This window comes from Lepidothrix coronata, unplaced genomic scaffold, assembly GCF_001604755.1.
Source record: "Lepidothrix coronata isolate B3197 unplaced genomic scaffold, Lepidothrix_coronata-1.0 Scaffold24, whole genome shotgun sequence".
NCBI classification, from domain to species: Eukaryota; Metazoa; Chordata; class Aves; order Passeriformes; family Pipridae; genus Lepidothrix; species Lepidothrix coronata.
Genome location: NW_016690204.1, coordinates 1337706 through 1356506, shown reverse-complemented (window position 1 = coordinate 1356506; position 18801 = coordinate 1337706). Strand labels below are relative to the sequence as shown.

At 53.6% G+C, this 18801-nt stretch overlaps 1 protein-coding gene across 9 annotated transcripts in view; it reads left to right on the top strand.

The window, feature by feature from the left end:
- Positions 1–325: 325 nt before the first annotated feature.
- Positions 326–18801, top strand: part of CAPN15 (calpain 15) — a 59579-nt gene continuing 41103 nt past the window's right edge. For 2 of the 9 annotated variants that reach the window (XM_017808694.1, XM_017808700.1), the window contains exons 1-4: positions 326–372; positions 5643–6053; positions 6145–6311; positions 16507–16825. In XM_017808694.1, the coding sequence (XP_017664183.1) occupies positions 16650–16825 (176 nt within the window). In that variant the 5' untranslated portion in view covers positions 326–372; positions 5643–6053; positions 6145–6311; positions 16507–16649. Of the gene's footprint in view, positions 373–999; positions 1129–5642; positions 6054–6144; positions 6382–9031; positions 9073–9625; positions 9679–10694; positions 10841–16506; positions 16826–18052; positions 18082–18801 lie in introns of those variants that run through there. The other 7 variants (XM_017808695.1, XM_017808697.1, XM_017808699.1 and 4 more) reach the window with 7 other exon arrangements.

The window sequence follows — 18801 nt, the reverse complement described above, 5'->3', positions numbered from 1 at the left end:
GCCGCCCCCCCCCCTCCTTCCGCCACCCTCCCCCGCCCGGGACCCCCCCCCGGGCCCCCCCGGCCCCCCCCGCCCCCACCCCCCCCCCCCCGGGCCCCCCCGGCCCCCCCAGTCCCGACCCGCCGCTCCCGGGGCCCCGCTCGGCCTCCGCCTTCCGCTTCCTGCGCGCGGCGCCCCTCGGGGCTCGTAGTCCCGCCGCGCTATTCACGACGGTCCCTGCGCTGTGTCCGCGCCGCTCGCCCGCGGCCGGGCCGGGGCGCTGCGCCACGGCGGCAGCGTAGAGCGGGCGGGCGGGGGCCGGGCCGGGCCGTGCGGCTGCTCCGCCCGGGGAACGCGCCGGGCCGGGGCGCGGAGCGGCCCCTCCATCCCCAGGTGAGCGGCGGTGCGGGGGGAGCGGGGCCGGGCCGCCCGCCCGGGGCCTCCCGGCGCAGCCCCGCGGGCCGCGGCTCTGCCCGCGCCGGAGTCCCCCGGGGCTCGCCCGGCCGGGGGTCGGCCGGGCCCGGCCGCCCTGCCACACCTGTTGCCGGTGGGCCCGAGCCGGGGCTGGAGGCCGGGGCGGCCCGCGGGGGGCGGGCGGGGTCGGGGTGAAGGAACCCCCTTCCGCGGGGGTTTGGGGTGACCTGGGGGCTGCGGGGCCCCCCTCGCGCCCCAGCGCGGCCGCACACCCGGAGGGGCATCGCAGGGCTCGAGGGTCCCGCAGCGGCCGCGGGGGGACGGGGGAGGCTTCGTGATTCCCCGCGTTTAGGCTGCGATGCCCGACTTGCCCTCGCCCTGCACTCGGGGCAGGGAGAGATGAGCTCCCGGTTCTACCCTCGGGCACAGGAGCCCGGCCTGGGGCTCTGCTGGGCAGGGGAGCTGGTTTAGGGCACTGCTGGGTGCCCGCTCCAGGCAGGACCGCAGCAGAGCCCCCAGTACCCAGGGCTGCCTGTCCTTCAGGTCTGCATTCTCACCTCCCGGTTAGACCCCCCTGCTGGGGGCTGAGCAGGGTTTTGTGCAGTTTCTTTTGGGAGTTTGCCGTTTAGAATCAGTTGGCTGCTCTTATACTTGGGTCTTGAACATCCTGAGGCTGTTGGGTCCTGGTGCCTCATCAAGACTCCTGAATTTTGATGCACATCAGCTCAGCTGCAGGTGAAGCATGTCAACCTCCAGGTCCTGGGTGTAGAAGTCTCACGGAGGATGGAAAAGGCTCTGTGCTGGCCCACCTCTCCATTTGCCGAGCTTCTCTCTTCCCTCCTTGCTCCTGCATCTGGGGTACATCTCCCCCAGGCATCAGGAAACAGCTGAGGTGGTCATCTGGTGAGGGGGGATAAAATAATGTGAGTGTTGTGTTTGAAATGTCATCCTGTTTCCTCCAAGTGTTTCTTCAGATGGGAATCTCAGTGCTCGGTGCTCCCTAGGCCTGGGATACGGCTGGGTGGGTTCTCAGGGTCGGACAGAAGGTTATCTGGGAAGTGCTTGCTGCCTGTGGCCTGGGGCACTGGTGTGGGATGTACTGCACTGCTGTGGGTGGGTCAGGAGCTGATGGAGACCAGGACTGCGTTTGGAAGGTGCTGAGATGCAGAGGAGGGGGGTGCACATCCCAGACTGTGGCCCCTTGGCTCTGAACGCAGAGATCTTGCCACACTTTGCACGTTGTCACCTGGGACTCGCAGGGACTTGTGCTTCAGGGCTGTGCTCCTCCCTAAACTGGAGCAGACCCATGGTGATATCTCAGCCTTCTGTGGCACTGTGAGCCTCCTGGTGGGTTTTGTGTGGCCATTTTTTGAGACCCACTGCTGAACAGTCTGGCTTGTGCCCCTGACTGAGCCAGAGCAGGACTGAGCTCTGCCTGAGGAACATGTCAGAGGCAGGATTCAAATTAGCCTGATTTTATGTACGTGGGGTATTAACTTGTTTAAAGTTGCATCAGCTTCTGTTTGTGTCCAAGGCTTTAACAGTTGAAGGCAGAAGGCAAGACCCAACAGTGCTCCCTTCCTCGGGAGGGGCTGGAGGGCTGCAGAGGCCTTTGAAGGTTGGATGTGACTTTGCTAAGCCCCGTTGCTTTGGCAGGAGGGAGAGCAGCCTCCTGGAGCCTGGTGACTTGATGCATGAGGGAACCCAAGGCGTGGGCCAGGCACAGTGTCTCCTGAATTGGAATAAATCCTGAAAAACAAACCAAAACTGCTAAAGTTGCACATTAAAAGGGTCGGTGTCATGCCCAGACTCGGAGCTGCCTCAGAGGAGCGGAAGGGCTGGGTGACCCCGTGGAGGAGCCTGGATGCCCTCATGAGGCTGATTGCCCTCTGCTCTCCTGGGCTGTCCATCAGACACCCTTATCTTTGCTCGGAATACCGCTGGCTTTGCAGAGGGAAGTGGCCAAAGCTGAATGCTGTTGGTGTTCCCTCAGCCAGCTGAGTGCTATTGGCTTTATCTCGTGGAAAACGTGCTCACCTCTGTCCCAGAGGTTCTGTGGGAGCTTTCCAAATTTGCAGTGGTTGCACATGAGATCTAGTGAGAGACTCAACCTCTCCCCTCCCTGTGTGCAGCCACGGTTGTGCTGATCTCTGGTGGGAACATCATCTGCTCCCAGGTGAGATGCAAGGGGGAGAAATGCTTTTTTCCTCTTCCTGCCTCATCTGAATCCAGGCTTGTTTGTTTCTGGCTTCGTTCTGCCCCTGCCTGTGAGCAGAGGGGTCTGGGAAGGACCAGACCCTGTGGCATTTCTCCGAGTGAGGGTCTTCATGAAGCAGGGGGAAGCTGGAGTGAGGGGCAGTGGCTGCCTGTGGTCAGAGCCGTGGGCAGGGGGAGAGGAGATGGATTTGTAAAGTGTGTGCCAGCTCAGTGTCCTGCTGCAGTGTCTCTCTCCAAGTGCCCAGAACTGGGAGGAATCTTGTGAGCAGCCCATTTGGAACGTGGGGCTCTGAGCAAGGTCAGGCACAGTGCAGCCTTCCTTGGGAAAGCTGCTTACGCGGGAGGGACAGGTGAGTCAGTGGCTTCCTCCTCATTTTCCGTCATAATCCCACTCTTGGGAGCGAGGTGAGCTGCCTGCCTGCTCCCTGGGAGCCTCCTGGATCTGCCTGCGTTTGCCTCAACCTTGGTGGTATCTGTTGGACCCTTCCTGAGTGCACAGCCCTCTCCAGGCCACTGTCCCCGAGCTGGGCAGAGAGGAACAGGCTACTCTGAATTTCTGTCACATTTGCTGTTTGGAGTGTTGACACATTTAGCGATGGCAGCTGAGGAAGCCAAGAGAGGCAGAAGGGCTGCTGCTTGCTCAGGAGAAACATTTAACTCTTGCCCTCACAGCTCACTTCCCCATGTCAGGACGGCTGATGGGAAGTGCCAGTGGTGTTCCCAAAATCTGCTCGTCTTCAGTCACTTAAAAGATGAGGATGATTTTTGTGTGCCATTTCCTCTTGCTCTGGAAAAAAAATACTACTGCCCTGGTGCCTGGACAGAAGGGGGAAGGGGGAGCCCTGGCAAGGAAATAAGATCCAGAGAAATGTGTCACCAGCAGAAAGAGCAATTGTTTTCCTGCATTTCCATGGCAGAGCGTTGTCCTGTTCAGGCAGCCCATGTTTGACAGCCAAGATAATACATTTATATTGATGTAATTAGCGGGACGTGGAGTTTGCTGAATGGCTCGGGGGCAGCCTGCTTTTCACTCTAACTCCAGCAAATAGATCAGGGAGGGTTGGAAAGCTGCTGTGGGTTGCTGGAATTGGCCCGTTGGGTTTCTGGAGGTTGAATACATAACTGCTGATATTTCCTATTGTGCTGTACCCTGCCTATTTGAAAAGAAAATAACTCGAGGGAACATGGGGCTATTTTTGCCAGCTTGAGATGATCAAGTTTGATTTCTAAAAACTGAAGCCGAGTCTTTAGGCTTGCACATTAAAACTAGTGTTGGAACCATATCTCTGTTCCCCCACAAAGTCGTGCCTCCGTGCTCTGCCAACGGTGTAAACTCTAATGTGTGTTCATAAAAAAAGAAAGAGCTTCTCTGTTCCTGCAGTGCAACCCCTTTTATAGCAAGGAGGGTGCTGAGGAAATGCTGTGGGCCCGAGCAGGCTCAATGTCAGGGGAGGGTGACAATGGCACCATGTCAGGGCACAATGCTGGTGTCCTGCCCCAGCTCTGGCATTGGCAGCCCTTGCCAAAGCTGCAGGGTTGTCAATGCACACCCACTTTGGTGAAATAGAGACTGAGACCTTACAAAAGCTGTTGTCCTCTCTGTGATGCCACCCAGCTGCATTTCTGACGTGGTGCTTCCTATGGCACCAACGTTTCCTCTTTGGCATCTTGTTCCCAGTCCCGGCCCAGGTGATTTTGGTTTACTGAGGATATCGCGGGCAGCTTCCCAGCTTGGGTTGTGTTCCCCTGCTCCTGTAACAAAAAGGTTTGCGAGAAGGTAACTCTGGACAGCTTTGTTGGGGTAGCAAGGGAACTCCCCTGTGTTTGTGCTGGTCCTTGGAAATGGGAGCGTGGCATGAGGGTCCTCGTGTGCCGGGCTGTGTCCTCCCCTGTGGCAGCCCTGCTCTCCACAGAGCCTGCAGCACTGACGTGGTCAAGGTCTTGCTCTCCAGCTTGCCTCTCTTGGTCTCCTCCCTGCAGAGTCAGGCAGCAGGCAGAGCTGGGGCAGTCCTTGGAATTCCAGCACAGCCCAGAGGCTTTGTGTTAAGCTGCTGGGTGCTCAGAGCTTTCCCTTCCTACTCCATAGTTACGTGAACGTGTGTCCTACAAGGAAAATGACGTGGTGTCACACACACTGATGTGGCACTTGTGGGGTGCTCTGTCCTCTGGTGTTGGTCTCACTCCCTCATTAGCTTTAAGCCTTGAGCCTTTCCACTGAGTACCTTGGAGATGCTGTGGGCTGGAATTCTCTTTGTAGCCAGTGCTGCACAGACCCTTGGGCTAAAAGGTCCTTTTGAACCTGAATCAGTCCCTTATTTACTTTTTACTGGTCCCTGAGTGGCGTCTCTTGCCCGCTCTGTATCATCCTCCCTGTCCTGGTCTGGTTCCTTTACCAACCCGTGTCCAGGTGTTCGCCACAGGACATCTTTTCCCCACTGCCTGGAATTCTCAGTGGTGGAGAGTGCTGGAAGAGAAACGCTCTTTGTGAGTTCACCGTGACCTACCCCAGGGGCACTGTGCTGCACCTCATGGTGTGGCTGCACCTCATGTGGGGACAGTGAGCAAGGTGAGGGAGCAGAACAGGATCTGTTGCTCTTGGTGCTTCTGCCATGGTCCCAAAGAGACTCAGTGATCGCATTGTTCTGGCTGAATCCTTATTTTTGTGCTCCCTCCCCAGCCTCAAACAGAGGAAGTGAGAGTGTGCTGGTGAGCCAGACACTTATGGACAAGGGTTCTTGTTGCCTCCATCTGCTAAAAGCCCGTCCCAAAGCAGACAGCTCTTTCCTAAAGCATGGATTTCACTAAAACAGGTTGTTTTGAGAGCAGAGAATATGAAGGAGGAAGGGGAAATATCTCGGAGGAGGGAGGTTTGCCGAGGCAACTACTCGAACGTCATGGCTTCTGGGGGCGGGATGGGCACGTTTGGCATAATCAGAGGAATTAGTACTGTAGAATTTCCAGTAGATGTAACTGCTAATGATGTCCTGGCTATGCAGAGTAATTAACATCTGTTTCTGTATTTGAACATTCAGGCAGCGTGCCCCACCAGACACCGCTGCGCTCACATCCGGCCCCTCGGGAGCTCCTGCCCTGTTGCTAATTGTCGAGAGCTGTCCAGAGTCCTTGTCCATGCGATCCTGCCGTGCTCCCTCCTGCCCTGCTCCGTCCTGCCGTGCTCCCGGGGTGCTGTTCCTGCTCTGATGCCAGCTCACAGCACAATGCTGAGCAGCAGCCACTGTCGGAGAGAGTGAGGCCAATGCTGGGCACAGAACTATAAAGTCACAGCCAAAGGCTCTGAAAGCACAAGTGAAGAATCTGAGCTGACCCAAAAGCAGTGGGTCCCATCGTGTCTCCAGACAGGACCAAGCTCCCAGGCTCTGCCTGGGAAGCACAGAGCCTTCTGCCAGCTGGAGTTCAAGCGGATGCTGACGGAGTGATGTGAGGTTGGTTGTGTTTGCTGGGGTGATGCTGATCAACCCAGAGTCTCAGCAGCCATTTATTCTTACGTGCCTTTCTTCCCCCTCTGTCCTCCAGCTGCTCCTGCCAGGCTTGGTGTGCTCCCAGTGCTCCTGCAGGCACCTCCTAGCATGGTCCCCCTGCCAGGCTGCTCCGCGGGTGCCAGCAGTGCCCGCCCGGCTCCAGGGACTCCAGGCTGACCCCACACCCCTGGCACTGGACCCACCGAGCAGGAACCGTGTGGGGTGAGAGGCTTTTCTGACTCAGCTCTGGGCTGGGCTGGGAGGGGCTGAAAGGAAGACCTTCTCTGCTCTGGTGTGTAAGCACAGTTACCCCGCTTTGTGTCTCCCACGCATCTCATTCTTGTTGTTCTTCCTTGTTTTGGTTCCTCCTTTGAGTGTTTCCCTGTCCGTGCTGTCTGTGTGAAGGCCACATGCTCATGTGGGTTAGGGATACTGGTGTCCCCTGGTTTTCTCGTGGTGAAGAGGAAACTGTAATAGTGGAAGAGAAATTGTCGGTCTTCCAGGACCTCGCAGTCTTAAGCAATGGAAACTGCAGGACTGTCCCAGGGTGTGTTTGAGGCAGTGCCAGGGCAGGGGAATAAGTTGGTCTTAAGAACTCTGCATTGCTTTGCCTGCAGTAAGCACTGTGACAGTTCCCAGGCCAGGACTGGGACAGAGAGGTGGCTGTGTTGTGCCTTAAATGGCTGGGCTGCTTTCAGCCTGGGGATTGAGAGCCTGGGCTGTGGAGGCAGGATGAGGTGGTGGGAAGCCAGTCTGAGCTTGGACCTTCAGGGTGGGTACTCTTGCAGTGTGTGATAGTGTTATCCTTGAGTTCTAATGATCCATGTTGGGGTTTTGGATTCATCAAATGGACACCAGCATGCTGTGTGTTGGCCCATCTGGTCTGCCTGGGTGCCTATGGACTAGCTGGAGTCTCCATGTGGCTTTGGTGTCCAGCCACAGCAGAAGGTCTGCAGGAATCTCTTACAGCTGGAGGTCAGGGAAGCCAGACTGAACACTCTTATCTTTGAGTAGTGACTGTCCCCAGGGAGGTGTTGGTCAGGTCTGTACCATGGCTGGTTCTCAGTGGTGGGAGGGATGATGTGACATTCCTGCTCTTGGGTCAGTTTTGATTTGGCCTTGAAATGTCTTACAAATGCTACTGCCGTTGTTCCTGTTGCCTGACCTTGTATGTTTAAGGAAGCAGAGGCTGGTGGAGGGAAGGTTGGGGGTCTGTAGCACCACAGGCTCAGGCAGCTGGATTTGTCTTGCAAGGCATTTGAGAGTGACTCCAGTAATTTGACATCCTCTCCATCTGCCTGTTTGGGCATTGTGGGTTCAGGATGCAGCCACTGCCCTTGGTGGAGAGCCCAGCTCCCTCCCTGTGCTGGAGGTACCTCCAATGGCTTTGCTCTAACGAAGGCAGCTTGTTCCTCAAACTGTCTGCATTATGTTTCAGCCCTCTCAGCCTTTTCCTCGTTGTATCCTCATTCCTCAGTGCGACCATTGTATTTGTTCTAATGACTGTTCTCCTGGGAAAATATGGTTTAAGGTGTTGTGTAATTGAACATATCCTGCACTTCCAGCTCTACTGGTGTAGCTGAAGAGGAGCCACTTGTGATGGAGACAGTGAGCCAGTAAAGCCACTCTGGTGAGGAGAGGGGAGGATTGTGGTGGTGTCAGGCTCTGTTTTATCTGTAGCACTTCATTGTCCCAGGTGTTATTCCACACCTATAATTTCAATTACAGTATAATCTCCTAACAGGAGCCATGGCATGGCTGCCAGATCAGTGTGCAGAAGGATCCACATGGTTTTCAGGATGGCCCAGCACAGAGTGCAGGTGCAATGTGGAGCTGGAGGGGAGGAAGCAGTAATGTGGTGCTTCTCCATTAAATTATCACTCTGAGCTGTGTTTCCCTGTTGCCCAGAGAAGCTGTGGCTGCCCCTGGATCCCTGGGAGTGTCCAAGGCCAGGTTGGACGGGGCTTGGAGCAACCTGGGCTAGTGGAAGGTGTCCCTGCCCATGGCAGGGGGTGGAAGGCGATGGGCTCTAAGGTCCCTTCCCACCCAAACCATTGTGTGATTCTATGATTCCAGAAGAGGAACTATTTTCCTCTCCAGCCCCCAAGTCTGCCCCACCTCCCTGGTTTCTCCTGGTTCCCTGTTCTCTTGGGGAAGGCAGGAGCCTCATGTGCAGTTCTCAGTGATTCCTATGCTTTTCTCTTCCCATTGTTTGTGATGGAAATGCCAAATGCCACTGTTGTCTCTCAGGCTTATCCTACCTCTGCACTTGCCTGAGGCACAGCCAGAGATGCAGTGGTTTAAATCTAGGCCAGTTGGTTGGAAATTGGAACGTGGTGCCAGATTAAGGCCAGGGAAGGCCAACTTGCATAAAAATGGCAGAAAGAGACACCCAGGTGCTGCTGCCCGTTGGCTCTGGGCAGGGCAGTGCAGTGAGGACTGGGAGCTGTCTAGCAAGGGATGCAGCTGGATGAGGCTTGGGCAAATTACATATTTACTATCTGTCTAACCTGTGTTAGAATTAAAGTTGTGGTTGGGGTGTCTGGGGACAGTGTGCTCAGGGGACATCTCCTCCACCTCCTGTCTCTGAGACTTTGCTTTCCAAGTCTGTGCCCTGGATTTTCACTGGATATGAGACTTTTTTTTTTTGCTGCAACTCTCTTCCCCTCCCTTCTGCAGTGGCCAGCTCTTCATCTGCTTATCTGTCAGCTTAGCATGATCTGGAGATACAATCCCTGCTGTCCTTTTGGGAATGACCTCGTGTTTGTGCTGTGTTTGGGCACCTATGGCCCACCATGAATTCAGGCTGCTGAGTGACTGGGAGGAAGGAACTCCATGGGTCATCAAGCCCAGTTCCCTGCTGCTGAAGACAGTCTTCTTGTGCAGGTCATGAACTTGTCCAGGAACAATCATTGGGACTAACTCTGTGCTTCTTTCCCCAGTGCTTCTGGAGCAGCTGGTCGATAGATCTGCTCTTTGAAAGGTCAGAAGCCCTCCTCTGACTCCCAGTGTCCAGCTTTCCCGGGCTGGTTGATTGTACCTGTGCCATTGCAGAGTGTCAGCTTGCAGATGAGAGATGACTTGCACTTTTTGTTCCTTCCCTGGCTCTCTGTAACCTTTATGTCCTGCAGCAGTTGTGGCTCTTGATGGAGATTTGTCCTGAGAAAACGTTGAAGGCTGCCTTGTTTTTCCATTTGGGAAGGCTGGGTTGGCTGGGCTCATTTGTTTCCGTGTTGTGCTTTTGAGTGTTTCAAGTGCAAGTGGAGCTGTGAGCTGCACAGTTTGTGAGTGTTAGCAAGTACAGAAGAGCACTTTTTGTGCTGCTGTCACTTCTGTCTTGTTTTTTAGTGTTTGTCCTTGCTACTTGTGCCATCTTGCCCCTTCAGGAGGGAGAGATGTTGTCAGAAACAGTTGAATCGAGGTGAACCTGATAAAGCAGTGCATTGAAGAGCCAGTGCCTGGCTCTTACTCGTGGCTCTTATTCATGTTTATCTCTAGCTATGAATGTGCAATAACAACAATTCTGTTCTGCACAGGCTGGCACAGCCTCAGACAGGAAGATCTGCTGTTTACCAAGCAACACTCTGCTGTAAGTGAGAAGGGGGGGAAAAATGGTTTATTGCTGCTGGGTAACCCAGAGTGTAGTTAAACCTTCTGAGAAAGGAGGAAACTAAGAGCACATGTGTTACTCAAGACGCGTTTTTCCTGGCAAGAGGCCCATGTGTGTGAGCTTCCTGCAAAGCATCCCTGCGTCTGCTCCTTCCCATTCACTCCATAGCATATTGGGAGCAGGAGAGTAAGAGCTTCCTGTTTTTATAATGCAACTGGTCTCAGCAGGCAATCTGTCGGGGTGATTTTTCAGCCTGACATCTCTTGGAGCTGGGGCAGCCTGTGAGCTGAGTAGGATGACAGAACTCTGCTACAAGGATTATAAATACAGGGAGAAAGAGATCTGGAAATGAGATCTGCTGCTTAAAGCTTCCCAAGATTGGATGCTGGGGCTTGTGTTGTTTTGTTTCTTGCCCATGTGTGTCTCTCTGTGGTATCACCTCTCTGCTGCTAATGAGAGGGCCTGTGCCAGCCCACGCAGGCTGAGTTAATACTGAGCTCCAAAGTCACCCACAATTGGCTGGGAAACTGCAGGATACACGTGGCTCACTGCACTTCACTGGAGCAATGTTAATTGACTTAATAGAGCACTGGGGTTGTAGGGATTGGCTTGTGTGAGCTTTTTTTAAACATTCAGACCCTTCTTCAGCAGTGCCATTGTTGCCATTTTCATGCTTGTTCAGAAACTGCTCTTCAGTTGTCAATGGAGATGGGGTTTGAAGTTAACCCTTATTTTGAAAAAACTGTCCTGCTTCTCCCTCTTTTCCTCCCTCCAGCTTGTGATTAAGATGTTGATTGCCCTTTCAAATCTGTATAATCCTCTCTCTCAAAGTGACCGTGGTAGATTTCCAGTAGCTCCCTGGATTATCTGTCACTGGTTTACAGTGTCCAGTGCAAGGGAGAAGAGGAAACTTTGCTCAGAGTTTGCTGCTCGTTGCTCTGTGGCTAAGCTGGCTCTGCAATAAATGTACTTTTCCTGTCAATCTTTCACTTCAGGCTTTGGACACCTCTTCCTCTGCCTGCATACTTATGAAGAGTCAGTGCTGGGCTTTAAATGCAGCTCAGCCCAACTCAGCTGCTGTATATGAGTTTCTTCTGTGTTAAAGTTGGGCCAGAACCAGTTTCAAGGCAGCTGAAAGAAGGTAAAGACCTTCGAGGTTGCCCTTGCATGTTAATTCCGTGGCCAGAGACATGTGCTGCTGTTCTGGCCTTTGCTAAAGCGTCGCATGAAACGTGAGGTCCTGTTCTGTGCTGGTCTGGGACTCCAGGGTAAATTATCTTGTTACCTCATTAATAGCCCATCTGGAAATGTGCTTCCAGACAGCTCACTTCAGCTAATGATACCTCTGCAAGTAGTGTACCAGTCTTTTTTCTCACAGAGATCTGGAAAACAGCTCACTTGCAGCTTCCAGTCCCCTCAGTTTCCTCAAAGGCCAGAATCTCTGGTCTCCTCTCCTTTTCCAGCCCTCTGCCCCATAACAAACATTTGAGTGGGTGAGTTTTACCCTTCTCTCCCTTTTCCATGTCCTCCCATTTGTGCTGCTCACACACTGCCTGTCATCCTTGTGCCTTGTGCACCTGAAGACTTCTTGGCCCTGGCAGGTCTGACAGAGCTTCCTGAGTCACAGGACCATGGCCCAGGTCACACGGGGAGCTCTGTGGTAGAGCACGAGGTCTGCAAAAGCCTCCCACCTCACAGCTGAGTGTGCCAACCACTGGTCCATCCTTCCTGTTATACCTGTGCCTCAGTCTGTCCTTGGAGGTACCTTCCTGCCCCTCCCTGCCAAAACCTTTGCAAGGAATTGGAACTTGCTGACACCTTAATTTCCTGCCAAGACTGCAGCACTTGGGCTGCCTTGGCAGGTGAGGACAGGGAGAATGAGCAGCAAAACTTTATTTCCTGTCCCCAGCTGTGTGCACAACACCTGCTCAGCACAGAGTGTTCAGTTCACTTGCTCTTGCTGCACTTGCTGTGGGTCGGTGTTTGCATCTTGGATTTCAGCCTGTGCTGCATCTCTCTGAGGTGGGTGTCTTGTTGCTTGTCTGCTCTTCCCCCACTGCCCTGTGGAAGGAGAGGGGTTGTTTGCCCTTCCTCTCTTGGGGTTACTTCTTTTAGCAGAGTCATCTCAGCCTGGTGAGTGCCAGCCATGCTCTGCTTGGTGCTGGGACCTGGTTTTGCGCGTCCTGCCACCCTGCCTGGGCTGGGAGCTGGATCTGTCCCTTGCTGGGCACACAAATGCTTGAGCTTCTTTCCTTTGCTTGGCTGGCATGGCACACCATCAGACACTGCACTCTGCATCCTTAGTTGTCCCATGCCTGCCGTGCTCTGTGACTTTATACCCTCCTGACACTGCCCTGCCTGGTGCTGTGCACCTTTCCAGCCCTGCACACCGTTCCCTGCTTCCCCCGGACCCTGTGAGCATGTGCCTCCTTCCATGGGAAGCAGGGAGATCTGCTGTGCATGGAGGCAGGAGTGGCCAAGGGCTGGCCATGCCTTCGTGATGTCTGAAGTGGTCTCCTCCAGCTCCATGCCCCAGTCAGCCCCAGCTACTCCAGCTGCACCCACTGGCCCCTGAGCTAATTTGTGTTTCAGGGTGTGTCGCATCCCGCAGTCCCTGCAGAGGAGGCTGCTCCTGCCAGGGCTGTGTGTGGGCACTGGACATTCTGAGCTCTCCAGGAGCCCTGTTTTCTCCCTGCCAGCAGCAGGTTGCATGTGAATGAGGGCACAGAGCTCCTCCTTTGCTGCTGAGGCTGGTACAAGGTCCCAGCACATCTGGCTCCCCAGGGCAGTGGTCACGGCCCCAAGGCTGACAGAGCTCAAGGAACTTTTGGACAAAGCTCTGAGGCACAGGGTGGGATTGTTGGGGTGTTCTGTGCAGGGCCAGGAGTTGGGCTCTGTGAGTCTCTCCCAACTCAGGCCATTCTATGGATCTGTGATCTTAGCCAGCCCCCAGGCAGGGGAGCTTACACAGCAGAGAGAGGAGAAGGGCTGGTTCTTGCAGCTTCAATTCTAGAAGAAAGTGTCCTTCCTCTTGGCACAGCTTTGAGGGACATCTTTGTCGCAGGTACATGGTGTGCTTCTCCTGGGCCAGCTGCTCGCCCACCACCTCAGAGCTGTCTGGAGTTGAGGATGGCTGTGTTTTCACTCCTTGATCTTCCCTGCAGCAAGGGAGTAGCTCAGAGTTGACTTTATAGGTTGAGGGAGTGGAAAAATTAATGAAGTGACAAAGTCTTGTCCCTGAGTCTAGGAGGTTGAGAACCAAGTGAGGCTGGAAAACTCAGGCAGTGCTTGAGCTGCCACGTGCCATGTGGTTCATAAATTACCAGGAAAAGGAGTGTGTGGGGTATCCCATCACAGGGAGGAGTTTCTGCACATGGGACCAGCTGGGGTGAGTCTTCCTCACTGGTTTCCTTAGTGGCTGCAGCAGCTCCAGGGACCTCTGTCTCCTTCCTGCTGTGTGCCAAAGGGAAGAGCTCGGGGCTGATCCTAGGAAAAGTTGATCCTGCAGCTTCCTCGATGCATTGAAACACATGGGCTAGTTCCCTTTGCTTCCTTTTTTGCTCTCTTCAGAGCCAAAGCCTACTTTGAAGCTGGAGGGAAGGAAAGGGGGTTGGGCAGACCCAGATCCCCACCCTTCCTGCCTGCTCCAGTGTGACAGGAGAGCTGGGGCCTGAAGGGTCAGCACTGCTCGCTGCTGTGGAGGAATAGAGTTATCTGGACGTGTCCAGGTGACTGCTCTGCTATCCTAGCAGCAGGAAGAACCTCCAAGGGAAAGCTTTGCTGTCCTGAACTTGCTGTATGTGCCTGCTGCTCACGGTGCTGGTGGGGAATTTAAGGAAGGGTCTGCATCACGATCAGGGTAAGCTGGTGTGAGTGGCTCGGGAGAGGTTTTATTTTGGAAGCAGTATTTTGGGAGCAGCTAAACAGCATCTGTTGAAACCTGGTAATTATTGCAGCTGCAAGGGGCAGAAAACCAAAATCCAAACTCAGCATCTTACTAAGGTGCTTAACTGTTAATTTCCATGAGTGAGATCCACCCCTCTCAAGACACTTCAATCTGCTCACATTGTTGCTTCCTCTCCAGATTAGATAGGTGGAAGTAGTGCTTTTTTAATTACAAGAAAAATCCTGCTCCCTCCTGCCAAGGCAGAGGAACTGTTGGCAGTTTGTTCCCTCTCTGTGGCTGAAGCCTCCCCTGTTCAGCACGGGTCACATGCCTGCAGGTCATCCTGGGGCATCTCCCTGCCCAGTGGGAGAAGTTCCTCAAAAACAAGGCTGAGTGCTTCCAGAGAGGCTTCCTTCTTCTTTAATTGTCCCCTTCCCTTGCTGGAGTGCAGTTTCCATTCTCACCTCTCCTTCTTGGAGGCTCCTCATTTGCCTGGTGTTGGCCAAAGGCGTTTTGGGTCTCAGCTTGGGGAGCGACGTGTGTGCTTTGCATTGAGCTGTAACGCTGCTGCCACTCCTGTTCTCAAACTGGTTCACCCTCTCCCCACCTTGGGTCAACCCTTAGATGTTGTTCATTGGCTGCTCTCACCTGGCATGAGGGTGACCCTGAAGAGAAGGATTTACTGCTTTGCCTGGAGAAATCCGATTTCACGCAGCGCTCGCGGCCAAGCAGCCCAGTTAGACCAGACAGTCTCGGAGATCACTACGACTTAGCCAGGTTATCCTCCATCTATTTATAGCTCCCTTCCTCTCCCAGCTCCACCCACCGTGGGGTTTTACCACAGGTTTTAAAGCAGGACTCCCAGCCTCTCCTCTCCCTGTGGAGTTGAGCTGCCTGCTCCGACTCCCTGGCGGAGGAGGACAGAGCAGGACACTGGAGCCAGTGTGATGTGGGCAGCAGACATGTCTCTGGCCTCTTGTGGTGAGCTAAAACTGGCGTTTCCATGGGGAGGAGGAAGCAGAGTTCTGCTTTTCCAGCTTGAGAGTCAGCTGAGGAAGTGGTCTTGAACCAGCCTGTGGAATTGCTTTATTTGGCAGTTTTACCCTACTCGAGGTGGGAAAAGGCTGTTGGCTGCCTGGGCATCCTCCTGTTTCGCTCAGCCTGCTGAGCTGGGCAGGGCTGTTTCTACCCATCTTGCCTTTATTTATTTACTTTATCGTGAGAGAACTCCAGTCTTGAGGTAAAAGACAGAGTTTGTTCTTCTGGCAGGTCCCAGAGTTGCATCCCCTGTGCCTTTGCTGCCGGAGCACCCGCAGCCCGCGGGATGGGGCAGAAGAGCCAGAGACACTGCAGGTGTGGGATGGCTGATGCCCCCAGTTAGGCTTGAGTTGATGATGCTTGGAAATGCCCTTCCCCTCACATCGCGTGGCTTTCGTTTAGCCAGAAAATCAGATTTGTTACAAATTAACTGCTTGAATAGCAGGAAATGAGAGGGGAAGTGCCAGGGATCCACTTGGGCTGGATCTGCGAAATCAGTGAAACCTTGCTGTTGGGTGGTAGGAACCAAAGCGTAGGGATGTGGGGCTGATGCACAGCAGTGAAGCAGATCAATTGAAAAAAAGGAGGTGGTAGGGAAAATTGTGTTCTTGGGCTTCTTTTTTCACATTTATTTGGTTAGTTCAGGCTTTGTAGAATACAGAGGAGAGACTGTGACAGAGCAGTTAACATTCTCCAGCTAATGACCTAATGCAGGCACATTCTGGTATTAAGCTTGTAGCAAAATTGCACCTGCTCCTTGAGTTGCTGCTTTTCAGAGTCTGTTATCTATCAAGGCCTTTCTTGATCCCTTAGATCAATCCTGAAATTGAAAAACTGTATTTTAGGACTCTTCATTTCAGCCTTTTTACGGCACAAAGCAGTTTCTTCACAAAGGTCTTTCTACAGTTCATTCATCTCCCTAAATCCTGGTGGGTAATTGAATAAGCTCAGCTGTGCTAATTTTTTTGTCTTCCTCATTTCTTCTTTTTTGCTCTGTTAAATGTTACCTTGATCCTTTGCTCCTGATGCACATCCAGATTGCTGTGCCTTTTCCCTTTAAGGAGACACGTGTGTGTGTGTTTAAACTTCTTCGAATACCAGAGCACACGAAACGTTTCTGTAGTTTAACTGTGATGATGCTCCAAGAATAAATTCCAAGAAGTAGCAAAGAGAGAGGGAGAAAAGGAGGAGCAGTCAAAGCCCCAGACCTGCTTTTGTGGGTAGGGGCATGCTCGGTCTCAGCTAAAAATTGGCTTGAGCTGCAAGTAAATAGCCATAGAAATACTTCTTCAGATTCCCAGTCTGTCCAGTTCCAGCCTTACTGCGGGGAACAGGAAAAGAGGAATGTTTTATTTTACATACAAGCACAGAGTTCTGCTTTTCCAGCTTGCACAAGCCATCCAGTCCTTGTAGCTGAAGGTAGCTCAACACCTGATGTGCCAGTCGGAACCCAGAGCTTTCAGACTGACCTGGAGTTTGCGGTCCCCAAGGGTTGCTGGTTTTGGCTCCAGGTGGGACTGGCTTGTCCCATTTTCTGCTTCTTTCCCCTGGTGTGAAAGGCTTTGTGTTGGGCTCTGCTGTGCTTCCCTCCCCTAGTCGAGCTCCTTCCCTGTGCCTGGAAACTCCTGGTGCTTAACTTGGGGGAGGTTCTTCTAGAGCCCCTGTGCTCCTCATCTCCAGCAGCAAAAGCTGGATTCAATGAAACAGCCCTTCCCATCCCAGTGAGCACTGGCATGGGGATCCTGCTCAGAGCATGCATTAATAGGCTTTAAAACTGGAGGGTTGTTGCTGAAATCATACCTTATCTTTTTCTCTTTTTCTTTCCTTTTTTTCCCCCCTTTCTCTTTGTTTGTTTGTTGTTTTTTTTTCCCCCCTCGGATCAGAACCGACCTCCCTTCCTCCGGTGTGTTGGGATCTTTACAGCAGCCCATGCCGCAGCGCCTCGCCCATCCCGCCCGAGCTGCTCATGCCGCTGGCCTGGACCTAACCTAGGCTCAGTCTCAGCGTGGGCTGGGCAGGGGGCACCATGGGGAGCTCTGCCTCATCACTGGCCGCGGAGACGGAGTCGGACCATGGCTTCGGTAGCGCGCCCTACCCGGGGCACCCGGCCGTGGGCTGGTATAGGAGCAGCCACGGCGGCCCCGTGTGGGAAAGTGCCCTTATAACGCGGCAGCAGCAGCACCTCCAGCACCGGGTGCGAAGGTAAGGAGGAGGGGAAGGACCTGCTCGCTGCTCACCCGCTCACTGCTCACCTCTCAGCCTGAGTCCGGCCGCTGCCTTTGGCAGACAAGTTGCTTTGCATCCTATTTGTTGTCGTGTCCCTTCACTCAGAGGCTCAGTTCAGTTCCTCAGGAAGCTACAGCCAAATTTCCACCGATTTGAGTGATGCCAAGCCCTGTCCTTTACACGGGGTGGCTGAAGTCTCCTGCAGAATGGACTGCAGGACTCAGCCCAGCTCTTCCTCACTCACTTAAGTTGTGAAGGTGGCTGCCAGGGAATGGGATCTCAGTTCCTTGTTTGCCGTGTTCTCATGGCTCCTCTTCTTTCTGAGCTCCCAACCACACTGTAGTGTCACAGGGTTGTGACTCCAGGTTGGGAGGTGATAAGCCTCAAGAGTTTCTGATCTCAGAAGAGCTGGAGAAGCTGTTTTCATGCAAAAGCAGTGAAATGCTTTTGAATACCAGATCCAGGGGAATGAAACGCAACAGACCAGAATTACTTTGAAAAAGAGCTCAGTGTTTCCAACCCTCAATTCCAATTCCTCCTTGATGAAATCTGCACCTCAAATGTGTCTCCTAGCCATTGCCTCTGCCCCTTCCCCACCAGCCACTCAGAGTGAGGAGTTTGTCTTCATGCTGGGGCATGTGTCCTGCATTCAGTCTGACAGGTGTGTCAAAACATCTAAAACCCCTCTGCCCGCAGGCTTGGCTACAGAGGCTGCCGTGTTTTGTGCTAATAACCTTTGAGCCTTTGCCTAATGCCTGCTCGGTGTAGATTCCAGCCTGGTGGGGTGTTTGTACCTGCTTGAGTCTGTTTGGAGCTGCTGGTCGTTTAGGAATAGCTGCTTGCTTCTGAGCGTCCTGGCTTTCCACTGTAGACGTTTGCTGTGATGATCATGTAGTATCTGTGGTGGGGTCCTTGTTTTCTTGCCTTCCTGCAGCTGTGAGGCCTGGAATGTGCTGCACANCGTCCTGGCTTTCCACTGTAGACGTTTGCTGTGATGATCATGTAGTATCTGTGGTGGGGTCCTTGTTTTCTTGCCTTCCTGCAGCTGTGAGGCCTAGGGTCTGATACACAACTCCAGGAGCCTCTGAGGCAGCAACGTCACCTTTGCTCCTTTCTAGCTCTGTCTTGGGTCTTCTTGTTGAGCTGGGACAGTGTGGAACCAATTAGCTGTTGTCTTTGCTCTCAAACACGGCCTTGAGTTCCTGGCAAAGCCCAAGAAACCTTTAAAAAGGGTATTTTGTGCAGTTCCTAAAATCTGTTGCTGTGTGTGCCAACCTGTGTGTCTGGCCCATGGTTCTGGTCGGTGATCTGTGCTGTCGGGGCTTGTCCCCTCTAGTTTAGAGGGATCCTGTGAACAGAGCTGGTCCTTCCTGCAGGATTATCCCTTCTGGACTGGTGGTTTTCCCTCTCTTGCCTTGAGGAGTTGGGGAAAGCGTCTTGGCTCACAGATGAGCACCCCAGTATGCCCATGCACAGCCAGCACTGGAATTTAGGAACTTCCAATGCACAGCTGGCCCTGGGCACTAAAAAGGTGATGTCTCTGCAGCCTTGTGCGTGCCAGTTCATGGCTCGAAGTCTGTAGCTTGGAGGAGGTTGAGAAACTAAATGAAATCTTGACATGTGGAAATAAATTTCCTGAACAGCCAGCCTTGGTGGTGGAGGGGATGTTGGGGCAAGAACAGGAACTGCCGGTCTGGGCGCAGATAACGCCGGTGTCCTGTTAGGACAGGAGTGGCTTTTCTGATAATTATGTATTTCCCCTGCTGAAGGGAGAATAGAACCCTTCCCAGTGCAGTGCTGCGTGGTTCCCGGAGACAGGAAAATCGCTGGCCATGATTCAGTGAGCAGCGAGTTGCGTGGGAAGAACTCGCTCCAGGCAGTGATTATGGAAGTGGGTTCAAAAGACCTGCCGAGATCAGCCAGGCATCAAAGCAGCGCCGTTCCCAGGGAGG